This window comes from Cervus elaphus, chromosome 5 (assembly GCF_910594005.1).
Source record: "Cervus elaphus chromosome 5, mCerEla1.1, whole genome shotgun sequence".
NCBI classification, from domain to species: Eukaryota; Metazoa; Chordata; class Mammalia; order Artiodactyla; family Cervidae; genus Cervus; species Cervus elaphus.
In genome coordinates, this window is record NC_057819.1 from 120,617,861 (window position 1) to 120,639,882 (window position 22,022).

General features: G+C 48.8%; 1 protein-coding gene across 5 annotated transcripts in view; it reads right to left on the reverse strand.

The window, feature by feature from the left end:
- Positions 1-2,833: 2,833 nt before the first annotated feature.
- Positions 2,834-22,022, reverse strand: part of PECAM1 (platelet and endothelial cell adhesion molecule 1) — a 62,340-nt gene continuing 43,151 nt past the window's right edge. The window contains exons 15-17 of one of the 5 annotated variants that reach the window (XM_043905046.1): positions 19,844-19,900; positions 9,318-9,340; positions 2,834-3,879 (exon numbers count right to left, since the gene is read on the reverse strand). In XM_043905046.1, the coding sequence (XP_043760981.1) occupies positions 3,850-3,879; positions 9,318-9,340; positions 19,844-19,900 (110 nt within the window). In that variant the 3' untranslated portion in view covers positions 2,834-3,849. Of the gene's footprint in view, positions 3,938-9,317; positions 9,341-19,843; positions 19,901-22,022 lie in introns of all 5 variants that reach the window. The other 4 variants (XM_043905047.1, XM_043905050.1, XM_043905051.1 and 1 more) reach the window with 4 other exon arrangements.

Sequence of the window (22,022 nt, forward strand, 5' to 3'; positions counted from 1 at the left end):
GTGAGTTGTCATTCCCTTCTCCAGGGGATCTTCCCCACCCAGGGATCAAACCCACGTCTTCTGCATTTCAGGCAAGTTCTTCAGCATCTGAGCCACTGGTGAGACTGGTGGAGACTCTTAAAAACAACTGTGCTCAGAAACTGAGTTCTAGCTGAGCAACCTTGGGGGACCTTCTCCTTAAAACTCTCAAAGATTGGGTCAGGCCAATGGGATGCCTGGCAGAAATTCTCCGGGGACAGTGGTGTCTTTTTGAAGAGGACTGATTGGGTCACAGGGGTGACAGGCTGTTTCCCTGGTATTCTTTGGGGATGCCATCTTTTCCGTTGTCTCGAGGCCTGAGCACAGGTCCCCCGTTGTTGGTCCTGCTCCTTGCTCCTCACCCCACCTTTTCCCCCTGCTACCCTCTACCTACCCTCGGTTAGACACTTCATCTTGGACACTTTCTCTGATCCCCCAAAATCTGTGTTAGGAACTCCCTGCCCTGTGTCCCCATTTTCTTTGAATTTCTCTATCACCACCTTTGTCCCACTGTTGTAACTGGCTGTTTACTCACCTCTCTCTCTTCTAGACTGTACAGGAGATCAGGTGCCATGTGATTCTGATAATCTTCCTATTCCCACCAGTGTCAGGAAAACAGATGGATGGATAAAAGCTTGCTGAGTGAATACACGACTAACTGCAGGGTTGCTCAACCCTGTCACTTTTGGCATTCTGGACTTGGTCTTCCTCTATCACAGGGGCTGTCCTGGGCATTGCAGGGTATTTAATGGTATCCTTGGCTTCTACCCACCACATGCCAGTTGCACCCCCACCCAACTGTGACAACTAAAAATGTGTCCAGAGACTGCCCAGGGACCCTGGGAGATAAAATCACCCTGGAAGAAAACCACTGCGTGCATGAATGAATGTATGTTGATCTTGGGGTCACTTCGCCTATCTTGAGTCTACGTTGGGGTGCGAGAGTTTGGTCAGTCAGTTCCTGCTGGTGGAGCACTCAGTACGTGCTCATGAAATGGGTGGCTGACCTCTTGTGGGTTGTCAGAAGAGGGAAAAAATTCTCCTCAGTCTTTTCTAAGTGGTTTCTTCTCGAATGATCTATGACAACATGAGGACACAAGAGGGAGCTCTAACTAACGACTTTGAGAGCCGAGAAAATGTCCTTTCTTTCCTGGCAACGGTGACTGGGCCCTCCCTTTAAGTGACAAGCTCAGGTACGCTTAGCTGCTTGCTATCAGGTTAGGACAGTGGAACCAGGATGCTGGGTTTAGAGAGATTTTAGCCATTAAATATCCTGAAAGAAAGATCCCTGTGTGTGTGTGTGGTCTCCTCCTCAGACATGTAGACTGAGGGGGAAAATAAAGACCCAGTCGTGCTCCATAAATAAATCATGAGCAGTATGAACAGGGTTTCCCGTTTCCACAGCAATGGTGGTGCTCTGGTGGCATCAAGGGACCGAGGGGTTGACAAGGGGGCTTGGGGTGCTCCCCAAATCACCGACACATCGACTATCAGGCTTGAAGGCTGTTAGAGACCGTCTAATCCAGTGGTCCCCAATCTTCTTGGCAGCAGGGACCAATTTCATGGAAGACAATTCTTCCACAGACCGGGGGTGGGGGTTGGTTTCCGGATGATCCAAACGCATTACATTCATTGCGCACTTTCTTTCTGATCCAATGCCGCCGCTGATCGGACAGGAGGTAACGATCCACGGCCCAGAGGCTGGGCACCTCTGGTCTAATCCTCAGTCTCTGCCCTGAGTCCACAGCCCTGAACACTGGGAAACTGTATAGCATCTTTGTGATACAACATTGTATGTGTATGTGTGTGTCCATAGCTTCCCTCATATTTTGAAAAGAACCTAAACCCTCCAAATGTTAGTCTAACCATCTTATCTTAGAGATGAAGAATCTAAGAGGCTCCTTCAAGTTTCTGCAGCTGCAGGCTGACAGAGTCAGGACACATTCTCAGATCTCCTCCACCTTCAGGCCAGGAGGAGGGGGTGGGGAGGTAGGGGAGTGGGGGAGGCGGTGATGGTGCAGCTGTGATGGGGCCCTGGCCTGTGGGTGGGAAGGTCTGGTCTGAGGACGCAGGGGAGGGTGGGTCTGGAGGTTTTGAGGGGTGGGAGGGTGCTTTGCCAGTAGGGTTACCAGATAATATGTAAGATGCCTAGTTAAATTTGAATTTCAGATAAATGAATATTTTTATAGTGTCAGTATGTTCCAAACGTTACATGGGACATGTAGTGGTTGGTGGTTTAGTTGTTAAGTCGTGTCCAACTCTTGCAACCTCATGGACTCTAGCCTGCCAGATTCCTCTGTCCATGGAATTCTCCAGGCAAGAATACTGGAGTGAGTTGCCATTTCCTTCTCCAGGGGATCTTCCTGACCCAGGAATTGAACCCTCGTCGCCTGCATTGCAGGCAGATTCTCTACCAACTGAGCTACGAGGGAAGCCCTACATGGGATATACTTATACTCAAAAATTATTTGTTGTTTATCTGGAATTCAAATGTAGCCAGGCATCCTGGTTTTGGGTGGTGGCAGGGCATGGGGGTGGGGGTGGGGGTTGTTACTATTTTTGCTCAATCTGATAACAGCCTAGCAAGCAAACCTCAGCTGCGAAGCCAACACTGAAGTAGCCCCTGATGGATATTAATGACTCAGTGTGCCTGACTCAGACTACCTCTGGCGTCAGTGAAGGCCACAGAGGCACTGCCCTGCTGACAGAACCTGCGTGGTTCTCTCTGTGGCCTCCTAGGCTTTGATGGAGGAGTCCTCGGGCATGACAGATATTCTGTATGTGTACGGCCTCTCAGAAGATGACATCTCACGGGTCTGTGAAAAGTGAAGATCAGATTTATTTAATACAACACCCCGCAGGGCCTCTGCACTGCGTAGCTGAGGAGGACGAGGGAGGTGGCTTCGGTGGGGTGAGCTCATGAGTGCAATCCCGCCACGGAAGTGCCACAGCCCCTCGTCCACACTCAGGACACCATCAGAAACACCTGAGGACCTCGGGAGACCATTCCTTTTAGCAAGGAATAAATAACAAAAAATTAGTAAGAAAAATATGCATTTCGTTTTTCTATTAAAAAAAAAAAATTTGCTGGAGGCAGCCATCTTCCTGTCCTTTGGCCTTCAGCATGGTAGAGGAAAAGAAACAAAAGGGGATAGAAAACCAGCCTAGGAACATCTGTGCTTTGTCCAACTTCATTTTCTATTTGGTGCATTGCCCAGAAATGAACTTCGTCTTCAAGTTGGCATCTCAAAAGGGTCGCTCCCAAGCAGCTTTTTCTCCCAGTTGTGGCAGGCGAGGTCGTGGAGAGGACAGGGTGCAGCTGTCCAGTCCGTGCTGTGCAGTTGCAAGGAACAAGGACTGCCTAGAACCACAGACCCTCAAAGGACCAAAGGCAAAGAGAAAAACTAGCCCCTAAGCTAGACCATTCTCTAGGGGGAACTGACTACAAAACAGAAACTGGCTTCTGTGGATGAGAGTACTTGGACAAGTTCTCGATTTCTGCACAAGACAAAATATTCAAGTTTCAAAATATCCCAATGGCCAGTTTACCCTGAACCTCTGGCTGCCACTCTCCACTCCTGAGGATGCTCCAACTTGCTGGGAGGCGGGCTGTGTGGGAAACTAACCAGCCCGTCTGTTAGCTCTTTATACCCAACATAAAAGTAGTTAAGATGGATTTAATAACTGGTGACTTGGCCTGACGAATTGCTACGTTCGGTGGGAGCAGGGCAGGTCCATAAATAAGTGCACAAAACTCTTGCGATACAGGAATCATCTGCTCGTCTTGGAATGTGGGTGTCCTCCCAGGGAGGCGCGTGTGCTCACGGAGTCCTAAGATCCGTCAAGGGAGCCTTCCGTTCTCTGCAGTGACAAGAGACAGGACACGCTATGGTCACACCCTTTAAGATTGAAGACTGGCCTGGTGGAAAGATACGCAAAACTGCACCTGGCGCTTTTCCAAGACACTGCACAGCAGAACCGACATCCGTGGGCACCCCCCACCCTGTGGGGGCAGCTTCTGCCCAGATTCATTCGTCTTTCTCTCCATGTCTGTTCTGTGGGGTCTGCAGCCTCTGTCCCCCACATACACGCCGCCCAGCAGACTCTCAACCAATTTCATCAAGCACCCACACAGGAAGACCAGGAAACACCTGGTGTCTGACTCCAGCTCTAAGTTAACCTTCTCTGGGTCTGTTTTTTTGTTTGTTTGTTTGTTTGCCTGTTTGTTTGTTTTTGGTCATGCCTCTTGGCTTGCAGGATCTTAGTTCCCTGACCAGGGATTGAACCTGTGTCCCCCTGCAGTGAAAGCCCTGAGTCTTAACCACTGGACTGCCAGAGAAGCCCAGAGGTCTGTTTTTAAATTTAAAAAAATGAAATACCAAACTCAAATGATTAAACTCTTAAAATAATTTTAAATTATATGATTCTTCCTTATAAAAGAATGAAATTCTGATTCATGTCAACATGGATAAACCCTGAAAACAATATGCTAAGTGAAATAAGAGACACGAAAGGAACAAATATTGTTATGATTCCACTTAAGTAGGGGTATCCAGAAGAGCCAAGGTCCTAGAGACATGAAGTAGGATAGTGGCTGCCATTCTGGGAGGCAGGGGGAATAGGAAATTAGGGCTCAATGGGTGCAGACTTTTGGTCTGGGATGATGAAAAGTTCTGTGGATTTGGCAATGGTCACACAACAATGAGATTGTACTTAATGCAACTAAATTAATTGTACACTGAAAGATGGTAAAAATGGTAAACTTCATGTTGTGTGTATTTTGCCATAATAAAAGTGAAAAAAAATTTTTTAAATTCCATGTGCCACCTTACAGTGTTCTCTAAGTGTTACACATGGTATTTGTGTTACCTATACACCCCTCCGTGAATGGACCTCCGTCTGACCCAGGCACTGTTTTCCCTGCTGAGGATGCAACAAACTGCCCCCGAGAATTTTATATCCTATCAATTACTGACAAAAAACACTACCATGAAGTAGAAAGTGGAAGAGGTCCTAACGACCTGCAGAAGGAGTTGAAAGGCTATGAGGGGGGTGGATTTTGATGAATGGATGGAGCAAAGAGGCAAGAGTGGAGCATGCTGGGAAATTCCTGAGTAGAGGGGCCCCGGGCAACAGTGAGTCTGGAAGAGCAGGCAGCACCTGAATGCATGACACTGGGCCCTCTGTGGGCACAGAGTACCCTGCAGCAGGTGGAATCCAGGGAGGCAGGAGAAGTTGTGGGGATTGGCCTGGGTCTTGGGAACACCACGATGGGGCTCTGTCTGTCTCCCTGAGGGTTGGCTGAGATGGAGTCCCTGTTTTGTTCTGGTCCTACCAGGTCTAAGGAACCTCTCGGAAGGATGCAGGCCTGTGGGGCTCCAGCTGGAAGGCCAAGGCTCTGTCTCCTCCTTTGCCAAGAGAGACCCACGCAAGCAGGCCAAGAGAACTGTGTTGGCCCCCGGGGGCTGGAGGCCCGCCAGCCCTGGCAGCTACCCTTCCTCCATTTCCTCCACCTGGCCCGGAGGAGTGACCCTGGTGTCCAGCCTTTCTGCAGGCCCTGGACCAAGTCCTCCACCAGACACCTCCGCTGCCCTCTCCAGGGGAAGTGAGCTCAGCGAGCTGCTGCAGGAACAGCTCCAGAGCTGGGAAGGGCAGGGCCACAGTCGTCCAGACCTCGGGGGTTTTGAACTAAAGGCTAACACACTCCCATCCAAGGCTGTGCTTGCCTGCTTTTAAATCAGAGCCCAGCTGTCAGGCACCTAAGAACAGCCAAGAAATCAGCCCACTTTTGGCCAGAACATAGTGTGGACAGTCTCAAGGGTCATTTTGCTTCTAACACTCCTGGGATTTCTACTTCCTGCTTCTCGAATGTGTCCCTTCTGTGCACTCCCAATGAATCAGATCTGTGCTGGGTGCCTGCTTAATCCTTGCAACTACCAAGTGAGAGGGTTCTATTTCCTCCAGCTTATAGATGAGGCAACTAAGGTCCCAAGAGGTTAGGAAATCTGCCCAGAGTGACATGTCTAATAAGGAGCTATCAGGGAAGGGTCAAGTTTTAATGTGCAGCTCTGCTTCCTAAGTCAAAGGTTGGCTTGAGTTGGATCCTGGGTCTTGGGTAAGCAACTGCTACATTCTCCTCATGTGACAGGGGCCTTTTAGGGCCAAGCAAAGTAAATTCCCTATCCATACCCTATGCTGCCAGAGTGTCTAATGAAAAGAACTTTAAAATAGATAACTAGCTTTTCTATGATAGTTTTTAACCTGCAAGTACTTTGCAAGGTGGTTCTCATTTAAGAAGCGTTTCTCATTCTTAAGAAGCTCCTTGCTGTTGTTGTGGTCTCAGTCACTAAACCATGTCTGATTATTTCACGATTCCATGGACTGTATAGCCCGCTAGACTCTTCTGTCCGTGGGATTTCCCCGGCAAGAATACTGGAGTGGGTTGCCATTTCCTTCTCCAGGGGATCTATCCAGCCCAAGGATCGAACCCCTGTCTTCTGCACTGGCAGGCAGATTCTTTACCACTGAGCCATGGGGGAAGCCCTAAGAAGCTCCTTAATAGATAGATGTTACTGTTTTTGCTATTGTCATCACCATCTCCACTTTATAGATGGGGAAGCTTAGGCTTGACGAGGGAGCTGGAACCCAGACGCCAGTCTCTTGATCCCAAATCCTGCGCCATTCCCATCGTATTCCAGCTGCCTGCTGGCTCCCGGGAAGGAAGAAGGTAGGTTGTAACTAGGAATTGGCTTTCTTTTTTTTTCGTAGGAAGGAAATTTATTTCCAAGATCCTGAGAGCCACACAGGTTCAGGTTCATCCCTTTAAGTACAGGCTGTTCTCTTTCATGTTATCTGTCTGCCTGGGCCACAAACACGATTTATAAACAAGGCAAAAATGGCAGAGGAAAAATGAAGTCAGAATGTGCCATTGAAGCAAGTCAAACAATACTAAATTAGTATTTGGCTAAGCGGCTATCTCATTGTTAAGATATTTCCTCCAATATGTTTTCAGAAGCAATGGCTATTAAACAACTGGGAATGATCGCCAGGTTTGATTTCAGGAAGGAAATCCCCTCCCATTTCCCTTCTGGGCATTTCAATTAATTTTCTCCTGAGCCTTGCCAGCTGATTATTAGGGAAACTATACCTGTGTCGTTTATAAACAAGATGCTTTCGCATCAAGATTCCAAATGCCTTTCCCAATGGCTGGGAATCCCTGTGCTCCCGCCAGAAGACTTAATTATTTTGGGGGGGCAGGACCAGCCATGAGTGAGCTCTCAGGAGCAGACTCCTGGGCCCGCAGGCCAGCTTCTGGGCAAAGGGAAAGTTCTGTCTGTCCTAGAGCTTGGAGCCTCTGTCCAGAGAGATCGTTTGGATTGAAGACAAAGTAAATAAATTGGTCTCGAGGTCCAGCAGACCTGCCTTGGGTGGACACACCATGATTACTGCATCAGGAGAATATCTCTTTATTTGGGTCCCACAAGGTCCATGGAGCAAAGTTCTCCCTTCCCACGCTCTCGGAGCTGTGATGGCCGGGACAGTGACATCACTCTTGGAGGGAGTCTTGTGGTGCGGACTGGCTGGGGGGCTTGGAGACCTCGGTTTTCTAGCCCTGGCTCTGCAGTTAACAAGCTGGGTCACACTGGGCAAGCTATTCTGCTCTAAATTTTCCTTGCCCCACGTCCCTAATGTCCTTCAAAAGCAATCGTCTCTGATTTCAGAAGTCTGAGTGAGCTTAGCCTAGAAAAAGACATTCATTTCATTCCTCTTTTCCTTAAATTGAAAGCCTTCCTCCATCACAAGAATGTCAGCAGCTTCCTGTCCGTCAAAGGCATAATGAGTTTTCTGTTTTACAAGAATTCAGACTCAGGCAAAACAAAGGAAGCTGGGGGTGCATTGGAAGGGGCTACCAGCAATCTTGCTGAAAGTTCTTCCCAGACCTTAAAGAAGCAATCTGAGGAGCAAACGCCTTATTCCTTAAGATGCTAGTTGCCCAGTTAACTTCTATGCTGCTGGGCAGCTCATAAAGAGGTGGAGAGTAGGAAAATAGGGGGAGATGGGTCTTTGCAAAACTTGAACTTGGACCTCTGCACCATTTTTTTTTTTTTTACTACACCATGCAGAATCTTAGTTTTCCAACCAAGGGTTGAACCCATGCCCCCTGCATTGGGAGTGTAGAGTCCCAACCACTGGACCACTAGGGAAGTCCCCTTCTGTACTTCTTTTAAGCATTCCTATCTGCCAAGTTTGGAGAAGGCAATGGCACTCCACTCCAGTACTCTTGCCTGGAAAATCCCGTGGACGGAGGAGCCTGGTAGGCTGCAGTCCATGGGGTCGCGAAGAGTCAGACATGACTGAGCGACTTCACTTTCACTTTTCACTTTTCTGCATTGGAGAAGGAAATGGCAACCCACTCCAGTGTTCTTGCCTGGAGAATTCCGGGGATGGGGTCGCACAGAGTCGGACATGACTGAAGTGACTTAGCAGCAGTATCTGCCAAGTGGCAGCTTCCTGAATCCTCTACTAGCTACAGAATGAAACCTCATGATGAGGTATTTTGAGTCTTTTCTAAGCAAGCGCTACCTTACCTTTCCCCCCATCACTCCTCACGGGCACCCTTGTCTGCTCCCTGATCTGCCAGGGCTTCCGCCATCTCTCCAGCCCTCAGACCTCGCCCCCTGAAGACCTTTCGCCCGGGACGCTGCTGTAACGGGCTCATTCCTCACGGCCCTTTCCCTGGGGAAGAGGCTGCTAACCAGGCAGCATGAAGCACCTCTCTCCTGTTTCTGCGGTCTCTGGAGCAGCAAATTGCTTTGCATTCTCACCTGAGATTACCCCCCTGATTTCCTCACTGGGTCAAAGACCTTCCATGTCCCCCACAGCAGAGAGCCTGGTATGGGAGGGTAACTACACCCCCGAATCTGCACTGCCCATCCCTACCCTCACCCCACCCCCCAAGGACCTGGACTCAGAGGGAATATGGACTCTGCTCATCTAGAACTGAGTGCCCTAGATTTCCAATCCTGCGGGCAATTTCCGGGCTTTCATGTCCTAAGCGGGCTGCGAAGGAATGATGGAAATGGTGGGAGAGAATTTCAAAAGCACAACAGGCCTAGAAAACCTGAGAGCCTGATCGCCAGGCTGGTCAGAGGAGCCCAGGGTCTTGGTGTAAAACAGACAAGGCTAGTCCACGGGTGTCTTTGCTAGGGCTGCAGAAAACTGAGTGAGTCTGGAAATATTTCACTGTTGAATGGACTTTTTTTTTTTTTTTAAATAATGCATATGAAATGTGTACTTACAGAATATCTGTTTTCCACGAAATCTGCAAAACAAAGGATAAGGCAAAGGTGAGCAGCATGAAGAACACGAAGAGCAGTTAGGCTCCCCACTCCAACATCTCAGAGGCTGAGCAGGCGAAGGAAAGAGACGGGGGGAGGGGCCGGGTGGCCGGGCAGGAGACCCCAGGCCCTCACCCTTACTGGGTGCCCAGGTTTATGGCCCCTTTGCCCACGGGTAGCTTCCCCAGGACCCTGTGGCTCCATGTAACAAGCATATAAAGTCCCTGGCAGCCCATTTGACATTTTAAACAGTTTTTTTTTTTTTAAACTTACTAGCACATGCTATTTTAGAGGGGAAAAAAGAAACCTGAAAATTACAGAAAAGTAGAAAGCAGGTAAAAATTCACTCTGGCTCCACGGTTGACTGAAATGTCTTCCAGTCATTTTCCACTAAGAGTAGAGCTTTTTTGTGCTTTTGTCGGGGGGTGGGGTGGAGAGGAGTTACAATTATCTAGTCTATGCCATTTTAGAGCCTCTCTTTTACACATGGTGTGATTTTAGAAACATAATTGTTAGCAGCTATTTAGTCATCATTCCACGAGTATGCAGTTATTTACTAAACCAGTTCCTTACTTTTAAAAATTTAGGTTCTTTCCAAGTTTTTGCTATTTTATATGATGCCGCCAGTATCCTCTTTGGGAATAAAGCTATTTCAAAGGTTCATACTAGTTTGTCTGTTCCCAGGAGTGGGGATCCATGGAGCAGAAAGCATAAACAAGGCCAACGCCCTTGGCATATAGAGTTCAAGTGCTGTCTGAAGGGCAGGACGCCACATCCCCTTCCCCTGGAAGGGAGCATCATCCCAATGATGTGGAGACCACACGGTCTTCTTGCTGGGGGACATGCCGAGACATGTCCAGAAGATGTGAAGGAGGGTGAGAAAGGCCCAAGGGAACAGGAGACCTTGCACCGAAGGTGAGTGACCACCTGCGTTACTTAGAGATGGTTTTTACTACGAGAGGTGAGAGAGGGCTGTGATTGGCCCTTGGACAGGATCAGACTCCACGAACAGCAGAGTTTCTGAATGGGGGGGGGGGTGGCCTACCTCTTGGCTGACACCCCAAATAGCCCACTATGGCCCTAGCTCTGAAGACATGGAATCCTGGGGAAGGCCCACTCACCCCCAAAACCTCATTCTTCCTTGAGAGGCAATCCTAGGGACCTCGGTTTCTACCCAGTCCCCTCCGCCACCCCCCAAGTTCAAGCACCTTCTGAATCTTGGCTGTCTCGGGGCCCGACTGTCACAACGGGAGTCACAACCTTCTGTTTCTTTCTTGAATTTAAAAATATCCTGTTTCCACCAGTCCACTTCCCCCTCAAACCCTGTCTTATCACAGCTCCATTGTGAGTCTCTTCTAGAGGGAACAGGGCCAGGAGTTCCTAAGGGGCCCCCTTCTGTCCTGGCTAGGCCAGAGGCAGGCGTCAAGGGCCAAATGGATGAATCAGCCCAACCAACAAGTCAAGCCATTGTGTAAACTTCCACACATTGAGAGAGGCCGCGGGCAGCACCCCACCCCCAGCCCAAACCTGACCTGGAGGACCCAAAGGACCCCATGCTTCCCGCTCCTTCAGAGCCCCAAGGCTTCTGGAATCAGACCCACGAGGGCAAGAGCCTCAGGCTGCATTTCCTAATGCAATTAAGACTCGGAATAGCAGCATTCGAATGTAATATATTTGATAATGTATTATAATAACACTGATTATACTGATAATACTGATGGAGCACCAAGATACACAAGATACGCTTGTTTTCGGTACTAGAATCTGGTGGGTAGTGTCCATTTTTTTTTTTTAATAGAGTAAGTTTTATCTCCTTGAGGTAGGAGAGGCCTCCCCGGGGGTGGGCTAGCAGCGCCCACAGGCCTGGTTTGTTCTGGGCCTCTCAAGATGGGGGTGGGGGGTGGGGCACAGGCGCTCAAGTGCTCTTTCCTTCCTCCCAGAGAGGATATGGCAGGGGCCCTCCTCTGATCATGACTGTCTATGATCAGCCCCTCCCTGGTCTACTGGAGTTCTGCTCCCTTAAGAAGAAGCCTGGAAGTCTGAATTCTAGGCAAAGAGAAAGTAGAAGAGGGAGGCTGAGTGAAGGAGGTGGGCCCTGCCAGACCCAAAAGACAAGAGGTTAGTGTCTGGAGCAGGACTTGGCATCTCTCCCTAGAACCACAAGTCATCAGGTGGGAGGTGCCCAGGACACCTCCAAGGGGGGACACATGACTTCTAGGAAGAAAAACCAGCTCCTGTCTTGCGGGAGTCACAGGAAATTTATTCCTTTAAACAAGAGTTTCTTAATGCTGGCACTACTGATATCCTGAGCTGGATAATTCTTTGTCATGGGGCTTGTCCTGTGTGGTATAAGGTGTTTACCAGTATCCCTGGCCTCCGCCCATGAGATGCAAGAGCAACCCCTTGCCCCCGCTTGCCAAATTATGACAACCAAAAATGTCTCCAGACACTGCCAGAGGTCTACTGCATTGATAACCACCGCTCTAAACTGTGCAAATCTTATCTTAGACCTGAGTTCTCTCATAGGGAAGAACTGACTGCATTGTTAATTAATTATGAGAAACCACTTTATGCTCCGGTCTTTAAAACTGGGGTGCTGCTGCTGCTGCTGCTGCTAAGTCGCATCAGTAGTATCCGACTCTGTGCGACCCATAGACGACAGCCCACCAGGCTCCCCCGTCCCTGGGATTCTCCAGGCAAGAACACTGGAGTGGGTTGCCATTTCCTTCTCCAATGCAGGAAAGTGAAAAGTGAAAGTGAAGTCGCTCAGTTGTGTCCGACTCTTCTCGACCCCATGGACTGCAGCCCACCTTTGTCCATGGGATTCTCCAGGCAAGAGTACTGGAGTGGGTGCCAGTGCCTTCTCCTTAAAACTGGGGTAAATATATGTTAATAAGTTATGCTTCGGATGAACTGCAAACCATTTTATAAAGTACTTTCAGGATAAGCTGGAGCCCTGTGAAACCATCAAGTGCTGAATCAGAGTGAAGGTACAAACTTCCTGGGCTAGCCAGGAATTCCAGTTCACACAAGCCTCAACCAGGCTGAGTGGAGCTGTTGACTAAGCCATGGCAACCCAATGTAATATTCTTGTCTGGAGAATCCCACGGACAGAGGAGCCTGGTGGGCTACGGGCCATGGGGTCACAAAGAGTCGGACACAACTAGAGGGACTTAGCATGCATTGTTGACAAATCCTAATCTTGGGCAAAATAAGTGGAAAGGAAATAAGAACTTGAAAAACCTAAAGTGCTAAGCTTGCAGATCTAAGTTATGAGGCAATTATCAGCATTTTCTTCATCCCGAGAAAGCTGAAGTTTACTGACAGGCAAGATCTCCTTCTCCACCCATTAATTCCGGCTGTGTCCTCGGAGTTTGTTCTCTTTTCTCCTGAGGCTGACTTCAACTTGGTCTCTTTCTAATTGAAAGGTCGGGTATGTTGAGACATGTCCCGGAAAAGTGCCGTAAGGCAAATTCCGGAGGCTGGCTAAACTTCCGGGGACCGACCCCCTGCAGCCTGGTCCAATCAGGTACCGACCCGCAGCCCTCGGACACTAACCGCCCTGTAGCCCGCGCTTTCTTGCTTATATGAAAAGACCTGGCTTAAACGCCGGCCCTGGCTATAAAACCCCTCCCCACCCCTCATACCTCGCAGACTCCCTTTGTCTCCTCACTCATCCGCCCCCGGGAGTTCTGCCCGAGAGCGACCGCTCAATAAAGGCCTTCACCAACGGTCCTTAGAGGCGGCTTTTTTCCTCCCGCGGCGTTTTCTAACACTAATAAAGTCTTCTTAGTTTTGAGAACCCCTCTCCTTCCCTCCCTAACAGACAGGGAACATGTAACAAAGAATGGTCTAACAGCTGGAAAGTGAAGCTGCTCAAAGGTGGAGAGATTTCCTTGCCTGGGACAAAGCGTTAATTGCTGGGACAAGAAGATGTTAGCTCAGCTGTAGGTCAGCAAGTTGGCCAAAAAGTTTGTTCGGGTTAGTCTAGAAGCCGGTATGTCAAACCCAAACGAACTTTTTGGCCAGCCCAATAGAGGAGCACAGGGAACTCTGCTCAATATTATGTAACAACCTAACTGGGAAACGAATTTGAAAAAGAATAGATACATGTATATGTGTAAAAGGACTTCCCTGTGGCTCAGACAGTAGAGCATCTGCCTACAATGCAGGAGACCCAGGTTCGATCCCTGGGTTGGGAAGATCCTCTAGAGAAGGAAATGGCAACCCACTCCAGTGCTCTTGCCTGGAAAATCCCATGGACCGAGGAGCCTGTTGGGCTACAGTCCATGGGGTCACAAAGAGTGGGACACGACTGAGTGACTTCACTTCCATTTCCACATGTGTTAAAAAAAAAAAAAAAAGTAACTCCAATGGGAAAATAGGCTTTAGTATCAATTTTTTCTAGTTATGCTACTATAATTAGTACTTTGTTGTCCAGTTCGCCAAGTGGTTGGTGTCTGACTCTTTGCGACCCCACGGACTGCAGCATGCCAGGCTTCCCTGTCCTTCACTATCTCCTAAGAATGACTATTTCAGGTGTTGGAATAGTTAAGAGTAAGAAGAAACACAACACCATTTGTGCTTGAGTCACTGTTAATAACATATTAATAATTAATTTGATTTTTTCAATAAATTTTCAACTATCAGAAAAACAACAGAACAGCAGATGTGCAAGACTGTGGTCAAGACTCAGTGGGAGGTAATGAGTTGCAAGAGTTGCCTCCTTCCTTCTCATTTTATAGAACTCACCTGCCCACCACAGCCCTTATCCACTGAATGGCCATGTGCATTTCTGAGACACCCTGAGGTGTTCACCTTGCAACAACTCCACTGAGGCCAAGGGCATTTTATTCAGAATTAATGAGGAAACTGGGCTTCCCTGGTGGCTTAGTGGTAAAGAATCTGCCTGCCAACGCAGGAGACTCAGGTTCGATCCCTGGGTTGGGAAGATCCCCTGGAAAAGGAAATGGCAACCCACTCCAGTATTCTTGCCTAGGAAATCTCATGGACAGAAAAGCCTGGTGGGCTACAGTCCATGGGACTGCAAAGAATTGAACAGGACTTAGCAACTCAACAACAAGGAAACTAATTGATGATAAGAATCAGGGGTGGGGCAAAGTCTTATAACCTGACTAAGGCAGAACTGAGATCAAACCCAGGCTGGCCTCGGACCAACACAAAAGCAGCAGAAACACAGTCAAGTGGCTCCTGAGACCCAGGACTTATTCAGATTTGAAGGGCAAACTTGAAGTCAAGGATGGGTAAAGGATTAGGGTGGACTCCAAGGGACCCGGGGGTGACTCTTAGAAGTGACTGAGTCCCCACCCCTCATCAACAAGTTCCAGGGCAGGGGTCGGGAGTGACCAAGGTATAGACAAATGACCGTCACTTCCAAACACAGGACATTGAGACTCTGAATGTTACGATTGAAAGGCCACTTAAGATCGTTCATTCAATCCCGATTTGACAGATTAAAACAATTGAACATAGTCAAATTCACAGAGACAGAAACAGAATGGTCATTGCCAGGGGTTGGGGGGCAGGGTCTGGGAAGTTATGGTTTAATGGGTAAGGAGTATCATTAGGAAAGATGAAAAAGTCCTGGAGATGGATCGTGGTGATGGTTGTATAACAATGTGATTGTACTTAGTGTTACTGAAATGCACACTTAAAAATGGTTACAATGGCAAGTACTATGTATTTTTACAGTTAAAAAACAAAACAAAACTGAGCTTAGAGCCTAAAGCCAAGATCACAAAACCTGGTGCTTCCCATGGCCCATCAGCTCCCCAGACACCTCAGCCTACAGCCTCCAACACCCTCCTCAGGGCCCTGGTCCTACCCAGAGCCCCACCCTAGAGCTGCTCCTTGGGGCCAGGCCTGCCCGATGCCCTTTGGCTTATCTAGACAAGCAGTTTTCCTTTGTATCACTCAGGGGGAAAAGGGAGTCTAAGTGCCAGAACTACGTCCTGTGAGCCATTTCCCAAAATAGCCCTGAAGTGATGTGTGTTGGAAGAGGATGGGAAACTGAGAAGCTAAGGAGGGGAAGAATGAAACACTAAGAAGGAAAGGTCAGACAAGACCCCACCCTGTACTCAGCTTGCTTACTGAGACCTGCTTCCACTGGGGCCTTTTATTTTTATTGTGGGTCACACCCTCCCCTTAAAGCGCAAACACACACATAGTTTCTGGGTTATCTCTACCAGCCAGTCCAGAACAATCACTCCAGGATTGCTAGGGAGTAAGAAAGACTCTACCCCCTTTGAATGAGAACCAGAGCAGAACTCAGAACATCTAGAAAATGGTTCTAAAAGCTATCTCTAGCCTGACAGCAGCAGGGGATTTGTTAGAAATGCAAGTTCTCAGCCCACTCCCAACCTATTGAATTAAGGGTGGTGCCAAACTGCCTGTATTTTAACCCACCTGGAGAAGCCCTCATCAAGCCCATGCTCCTCATTCCACAGAGAGGTGACCGAGGTTCCGAGAGTCACCCAGACCACACGAGGCTGTTACTCTTAACTTGTAAAGAGTAACAGAGTTGAATGCTCTAATCAGGCTGATGACAGTGAAAAACCAACTGGTTTGGCAACACAGAGAGGGAACATGAAGCTGGTGAAGGGCATCGCGCTGCAGCCAGGCTCCCCACACCCCATTCCTGCTCTGCCATGGACCAGAACAAGCTTGTCACCTCTGGGCCCGTCTCCCCATCTGTAGAGCAGGAATAATAACAGAGCCTCCATCAACCCCTGTGACGGGTTTGAGCAGCCGATAAAGGAAAAGAAAGAAAAGGGAAGAGGAATCAACCAAGCCTCAAAGCCTCCTCCCTTGGGCAGCAGACAAGTGGGAAATGCTCAAAAAGAGGAACTCCCTTGGCTTCCAAGACGCTGAGTTTTGCAGCAATGATGTGGTTTTGGCTACAAGGTCCAGGTCTCCCTCTACGTATCTGACAGGAGCTGGCTGCCAGGTTAGAGACCAGACTGTAGAGAGACCCAAGCCCCAGTTGACCCTTGATGGCCCAGAGGGCGCCGTGGGAGTGTCCCAGCCTGGGAGTCCAGAGCTGGCTCTTGTGTTGCGCTAAGCCAGGCACTGAATTCTATGGCTTGAGTTTCCCTTATGCGTTTTTTAGCTAAAATGGATTGACTGCTCACCATGGTAAGAATTGGCTTCCCTTAGTGACTCAGATGGTAAAGAGTCTGTCTTTAATGTGGGAGACCCGGGTTCGATCCCTGGATTGGGAAGATCCCCTGGAGAAGGGAATAGCTACCCACTCCAGTATTCTTGCCTGGAGAATTCCATGGACAGAGGAGCCTGGCAGGCTACAGGCCATGGGGTCGCAAAGAGTTGGACTTCTGTCTCATCACCTTCTCTTATTTAATCTCTTCTCTGTTTAATAGTTGAAGAAACAGTTTAATAGTTGAAGAAATCTCCAGGTCAGAATACTAGAGTGAGTAGCCTTTCCCTTCTCCAGGGGATCTTCCCAACCCAGGGATTGAACTGGGGTCTCCCACATTGCAGGCGGATTCTTTACTAGCTGAGCCACAAGGGAAGCCCAAGAATACTGGAGTGGGTAGCCTATCCCTTCTCCAGGGGATCTTTCCAACCCAGGAATTGAACCGGGGTCTCCTGCATTGCAGGCAGATTCTTTACCAACTGAGTTATCAAGGAACTAGCACCAACCTTGGGGAACTGTTTTAAGCTCTCTAAGCCTCATACCCTCATCTGAAAAATGGGATTTATTGTGGAGGATTGAAAGAGGTAATGTCATATAGACCACTTAGCACCAACAGTAAGCGCTTAATAAATGTTGAGTTTTTGCATAACCAAAGCAACTGAAAGCAAACCATCTCGGGGACCATGAGGAAAGCAAAGGGCATTTTTATACAAGAACCTGACAGGACCAGCCTTGAACCCTCTCTGAATTTCAGCTTTCTGTTACACTGGAAGAACAGAGGAAGCCTGTTTCTGAATTTGTGTTTTGCTAGCTCTGAATAATACTAAGAATGCAAAATGAGATACTGAAGCTAAAAATCACCCAGGAAATGGTTTTCAAAAATTATTCGGTCAGTGTCATGTTCCCCATGGGGCTGAGTTTCTGATCTAATCATGAAAACACCACCTTTTAGGGAGGGGGGATAGGGATGGGGAACACATGTAAATCCATGGCTGATTCATGTCAATGTATGGCAAACACCACTACAATATTGTAAAGTAATTAGCCTCCAACTAATAAAAATAAATGGAAAAAAAAAGAATATATTAAAAAAAAAGAAAATACAACCTTTTAAAAGATTGGTTAAGGGGTGATTCCTGGTTGAGAGAACAAGTAGACTCTTGAGGTAAGACAGTGCTTTTCAAATATTGGCAGCATCAGAAATATGCGGGACTTTGTTGGGAGTACAGATTCTGATTTTGTGGGTCTGGGTTGGGCCTGAGACCACCATTGCTACCTGTCTGTGGACCACCCTTGGTTTGAATAATTGCCTTTCAAAGAATCCACTTAAATAGAGGTCTATTGTACAGAGAAAGATATCTGCATTGTGACTGTTTTCCCTCGGAATGTTTATGCTTTTTGGGTTGTGACTTATTTTCAATGTGATATATCACATAAGGAAGGTGGCCAATAATATTGTAATAACTCTGTATGGGAGCAGATGGTTACTAGGTGGTGATCATTTAATAATAAAATGCCAAACCTTTATATAGTAAATCTGAACATAACATAATACTGTCCATCAGCTAGATTTCAAGGAAGAAATAAAAATAAATAAAAGTGGTTCTTGGGTAGATTTCATATCATGAGAATGAAATAGAATAATTACACCAAAAAATGAGATTGTCGGGAGTGATTCTAGTTTGCTGCACACCTGGAAGTAACATATTATAAATCAACTAAATTTGAATAAAAATTTTAAGAAATAGATAACTAACAAGAAACAGAAGGAGAAGGGGATGACAGAGGATGAGATGGTTGGATGGCATCACCAACTCAACGGACGTGAGTTTGGGCAAACTCTGGGAGATGGTGATGGACAGGGAAGCCTGGTGTGCCACAGTCCATGGGTGTGCAAAGAGTTGGAAAAACTGAGCAACTGAACAACAATAAGAACCTACTATATGGCACAGGGAACTCTATTCTGGACTCTCTAATAACCTATATAGGAAAAGAATCTAAAATGAGTGGCTGTCTACCCCTGGCAGAAGCTCCTCTGCCTTTTCCACCCTGTCCCCCTCCCTCCCTAGCCCCTGGGTGACTCAATTCTCCCAGGTCCTAGCTGCGTTTGCTTCTTCTGTATGTTATTTAGACAAGAGATGGGAATGAGGCGGGAGGTAGAAGGAGGAGGAAGAAAGGTTAGTCTGAGCCTGCCTTCACCTAGCTTGAGAGCCAGGGGTGGGCTCTGCCCAGTCATTGGAGGTCGATCAAGGTCAAGTGGGTGTAGGGGAGGAGGGAGAGAGAGGCCTACTAGAAAGGGGGAGAGCCTGCTGGGGCCCCACCGAAGAGGAGGAAGGGGAGGAAGGGTGGAGGGTGTGTGGCAGCGGGTTTTGGTGAACACTAAGGAGCCTCTTGCCTCCCATTTCCCATCTGCACCCCTTCTCTCCTCCCTGAATCAATACACTAGTTGTTTCTAAAAAAAAAATGAATAAATAAATAAAAAATAAAATGAGTGGATGTGTGTATATGTATCACTGATTCACTTTGCCGCACATCTGAAGCTAACACAACATTGTATATCAACTCTACTCCAATAAAAAATTTTTTTAATCAAATAAATAAAAGTGGTTCTTTGTGGATTTCATTTCCTGAGCATGGACTAGAATCATTACACAAAAATGAGATTGTTAGGCACGGCTGAAGTTCCTTGTCTGCCCAGCCCTGGGGAAAGCTCTCTGAGAGGAAGCAGTAAAGGCAAGGAATGAGGTGGGGTCTGGGCAAAAATCACAGGAAGAGGAAGTGAATCCCTACCGCCCTCCCTAGCCCAGAGTCAACGTGCTCACAGAAAGGATGTGGCTACTGAATATCTCCCAAGCAAAGCTCTGACTCTGCCTAAGGCCTTCAGGAGGCCGCTGCACCGGGGCCTGTGTGAGGAGCAGGCGAGGCCCCTGAGAAGACGCAGGTAGGACTGCGCCTCTTCTGTCTGGGTCAGGGGTGCCCGGAACGCTGTTGGGCACCTCATGAGCACACTGTGGCTCCAGGACACGCTCCAGCCCGCCTGGCCCTTAGCTGGGTGTGAACGAGTGAGGTTCCGCTTGTCTGGCGTGCAGCCCGCCCTCAGTACGTGTTCATCAACTACATAAATAGTACACATAGCCACTTTTTCAGGGTGGTGGGCAGAGACCGTCAACAACTCCCGTCCAATTCTGTCTGCACTCTCTTTGGCCGCTTCTGCACCTTCTTTCCCCGGTCCACACCCGAGATCCCATGGATGAAATTGTAGGAAGTGCCCTCCCCCCGACCCAGGCTGGGGGTGTGGGGGACCCTCACTCACCAGGATCAGCTTTCCGGATTTCACTATATACCGTCTCCGTGCCCTTTGTTTCCAGACCTGGAAAGGGGCCAAGCACAGGTCAGCAGCCACCTCTGGGCTCCAGGTCAGCCACTGCTGAAGCAGGAGAATGTTGGAGTGCCCTAAGCAATGCGGTACCCCCACGGTCCACCCCATGGCCTGCCCCATGAGTGCTGTCTGCAGGGGCCCCTGGCGTCCTTGTCACCACTGAGCCCGGGCCACTTCCCGGAAGATCCTGGTCTCTCAGCCTGGAAGTATGAGACCGACAGGCCTCTGTGGGACCCTGGACCCTGGGGGTGTGGACAGAGGTGCACCCCATGCAGACCTGGAGTCTCCAGCTCTGCGGCCCCTCCCTCCTTCTGCCACTGTGACCCCGTGTCCAGCTGCTCTGCCAGCCCTGTCCCAGGAGGCCGGGATAGGGTCTTCCAGTCACCCTTGTGAAAGTCTGGGTTAGAGCCTGGGCATCACTGAGACTCTAAGGATTGGCGGAGACCCGCTCACAACACTAGAAGCTGGGCTGGTTGATTTCAAATGCCGAAAACCTTGGCCTCAATGCAGATTCTGATTGAGACAGTCCAGGGTGGGCCCTGGCACTGGTCTTTTAAGAGCTTCCTGTGCAAAAAAAAAAAAAAAAAAAAAGAGTTTCCTATGCATGCTCAGTCGCTTCAGTTGTGTCTGACTTTTTGCGACCCCATGGACAATAGCCCACCAGGCTCCTCTGTCCACTGGATTCTCCAGACAAGAATACTGGAGTGGGTTGCCATGCCCTCCTCCAGGAAAGAGCTTCCTAGGGGGTTCTAATATGCAGTCAGGGTTGAGATCCTCTGGACTGGACTCTTCCTGAACAGCAGACAAGATAACCAACTTAAGGTGTAGGTTACACCCAGGGGAGACTCAAGGGTTTAGGAGACAAAGAACTCCCGGTACAACCATCTGTTTAAATTGATGTACACGCACAGGTCGTGTATGCACACATATGCACACATTCACAGTGTATCTACACGCATTGTACACACTCACACCCTCAGGATGGAACCTGCCACTTGCCTCTCATTTGCACAAAGGACCAGGAGGCCTTATTGTAGAAAAACGCCTGGTGCTCTGTGGCCAGGCTTCCCCCTCTACAGACCAGGAAACGGAACCCCAGACTGGGTGATGCTTCCTACCACCATGGCCAATGCCACTTGGACGTCGCCTTCCTCAGTAGCAGATGGCCGGGGCACATACATTGATTCTAACTACACCAAGATACCCTCAACTCACCAGACTCCCCTCTCCCATGCCCTGACCCTGCCTGCACTCCTCCACTGACTGCAAGCCCCTTTTGTTTTGGCCCATTCCTCCTTGTCCTACAAGCCCCAGGGCAAGCTTTGCTCCTACACTTGGGTGCACACACCCTCACACACCTACATCTTCCCTTACATACGCCCCTCTTTCCTGGGCCCTGGGCAGTTTCATGGGCTCCCACAGCACTTTGGGGACACTTGCCCATGACACTGACTCTACTTGCCTCCACATCCGTCTCCCCTGGTGAACCCTCCACTCCTCTAGGGCAGCATCTTGGGTCTTGTGTTCCTCCAGATACCAGACCTTGCACATCTACCTGGAGGCATCTATAAGGTTTGATGGGACACTGAAGACAACAGTCAGTCTCCCTGCAGGGGTCTCTGTCTCAGACCTTCCGGAAGGTTTTACATGATCAGCCTGATCATTGAAGTTTTAGGTCTTAGGATGAAAATCACCATCATTCCCTAAATGGTGGTGGTTCCTAGTTCATGACGTGAATGCCAGGAGAAAGCTTGGGAGGCAGTTCAGTACAGCTGCTGAACTTGGGGCCTTCGGGGTGTCAGGACCTTGCAGAAGGCATCATAGTGACTCCCCAAGGGCACCGACAGCCGAGTGGCTGAGCTACAAGGTACGCCCCACTGGGACACCCATCTTTCTCCAAGAGGACAGCAGAGATGCCCACTCTCCACTCTCTCTCCATGGCACCAGACCTGGGGGTGTAGAGGGGAGCTCCAGCAATCCCCATGTCTGCCAGGGTAGGGGCGAGTCTATCCCATCCCTGAGGGACTCCACTCAATGTCAGGCCTGGACACTCACTCATTCAACACGGTCCTAACACCTACTGTGTGCCGGGCACCGTGAAAGAAGAAAAAGT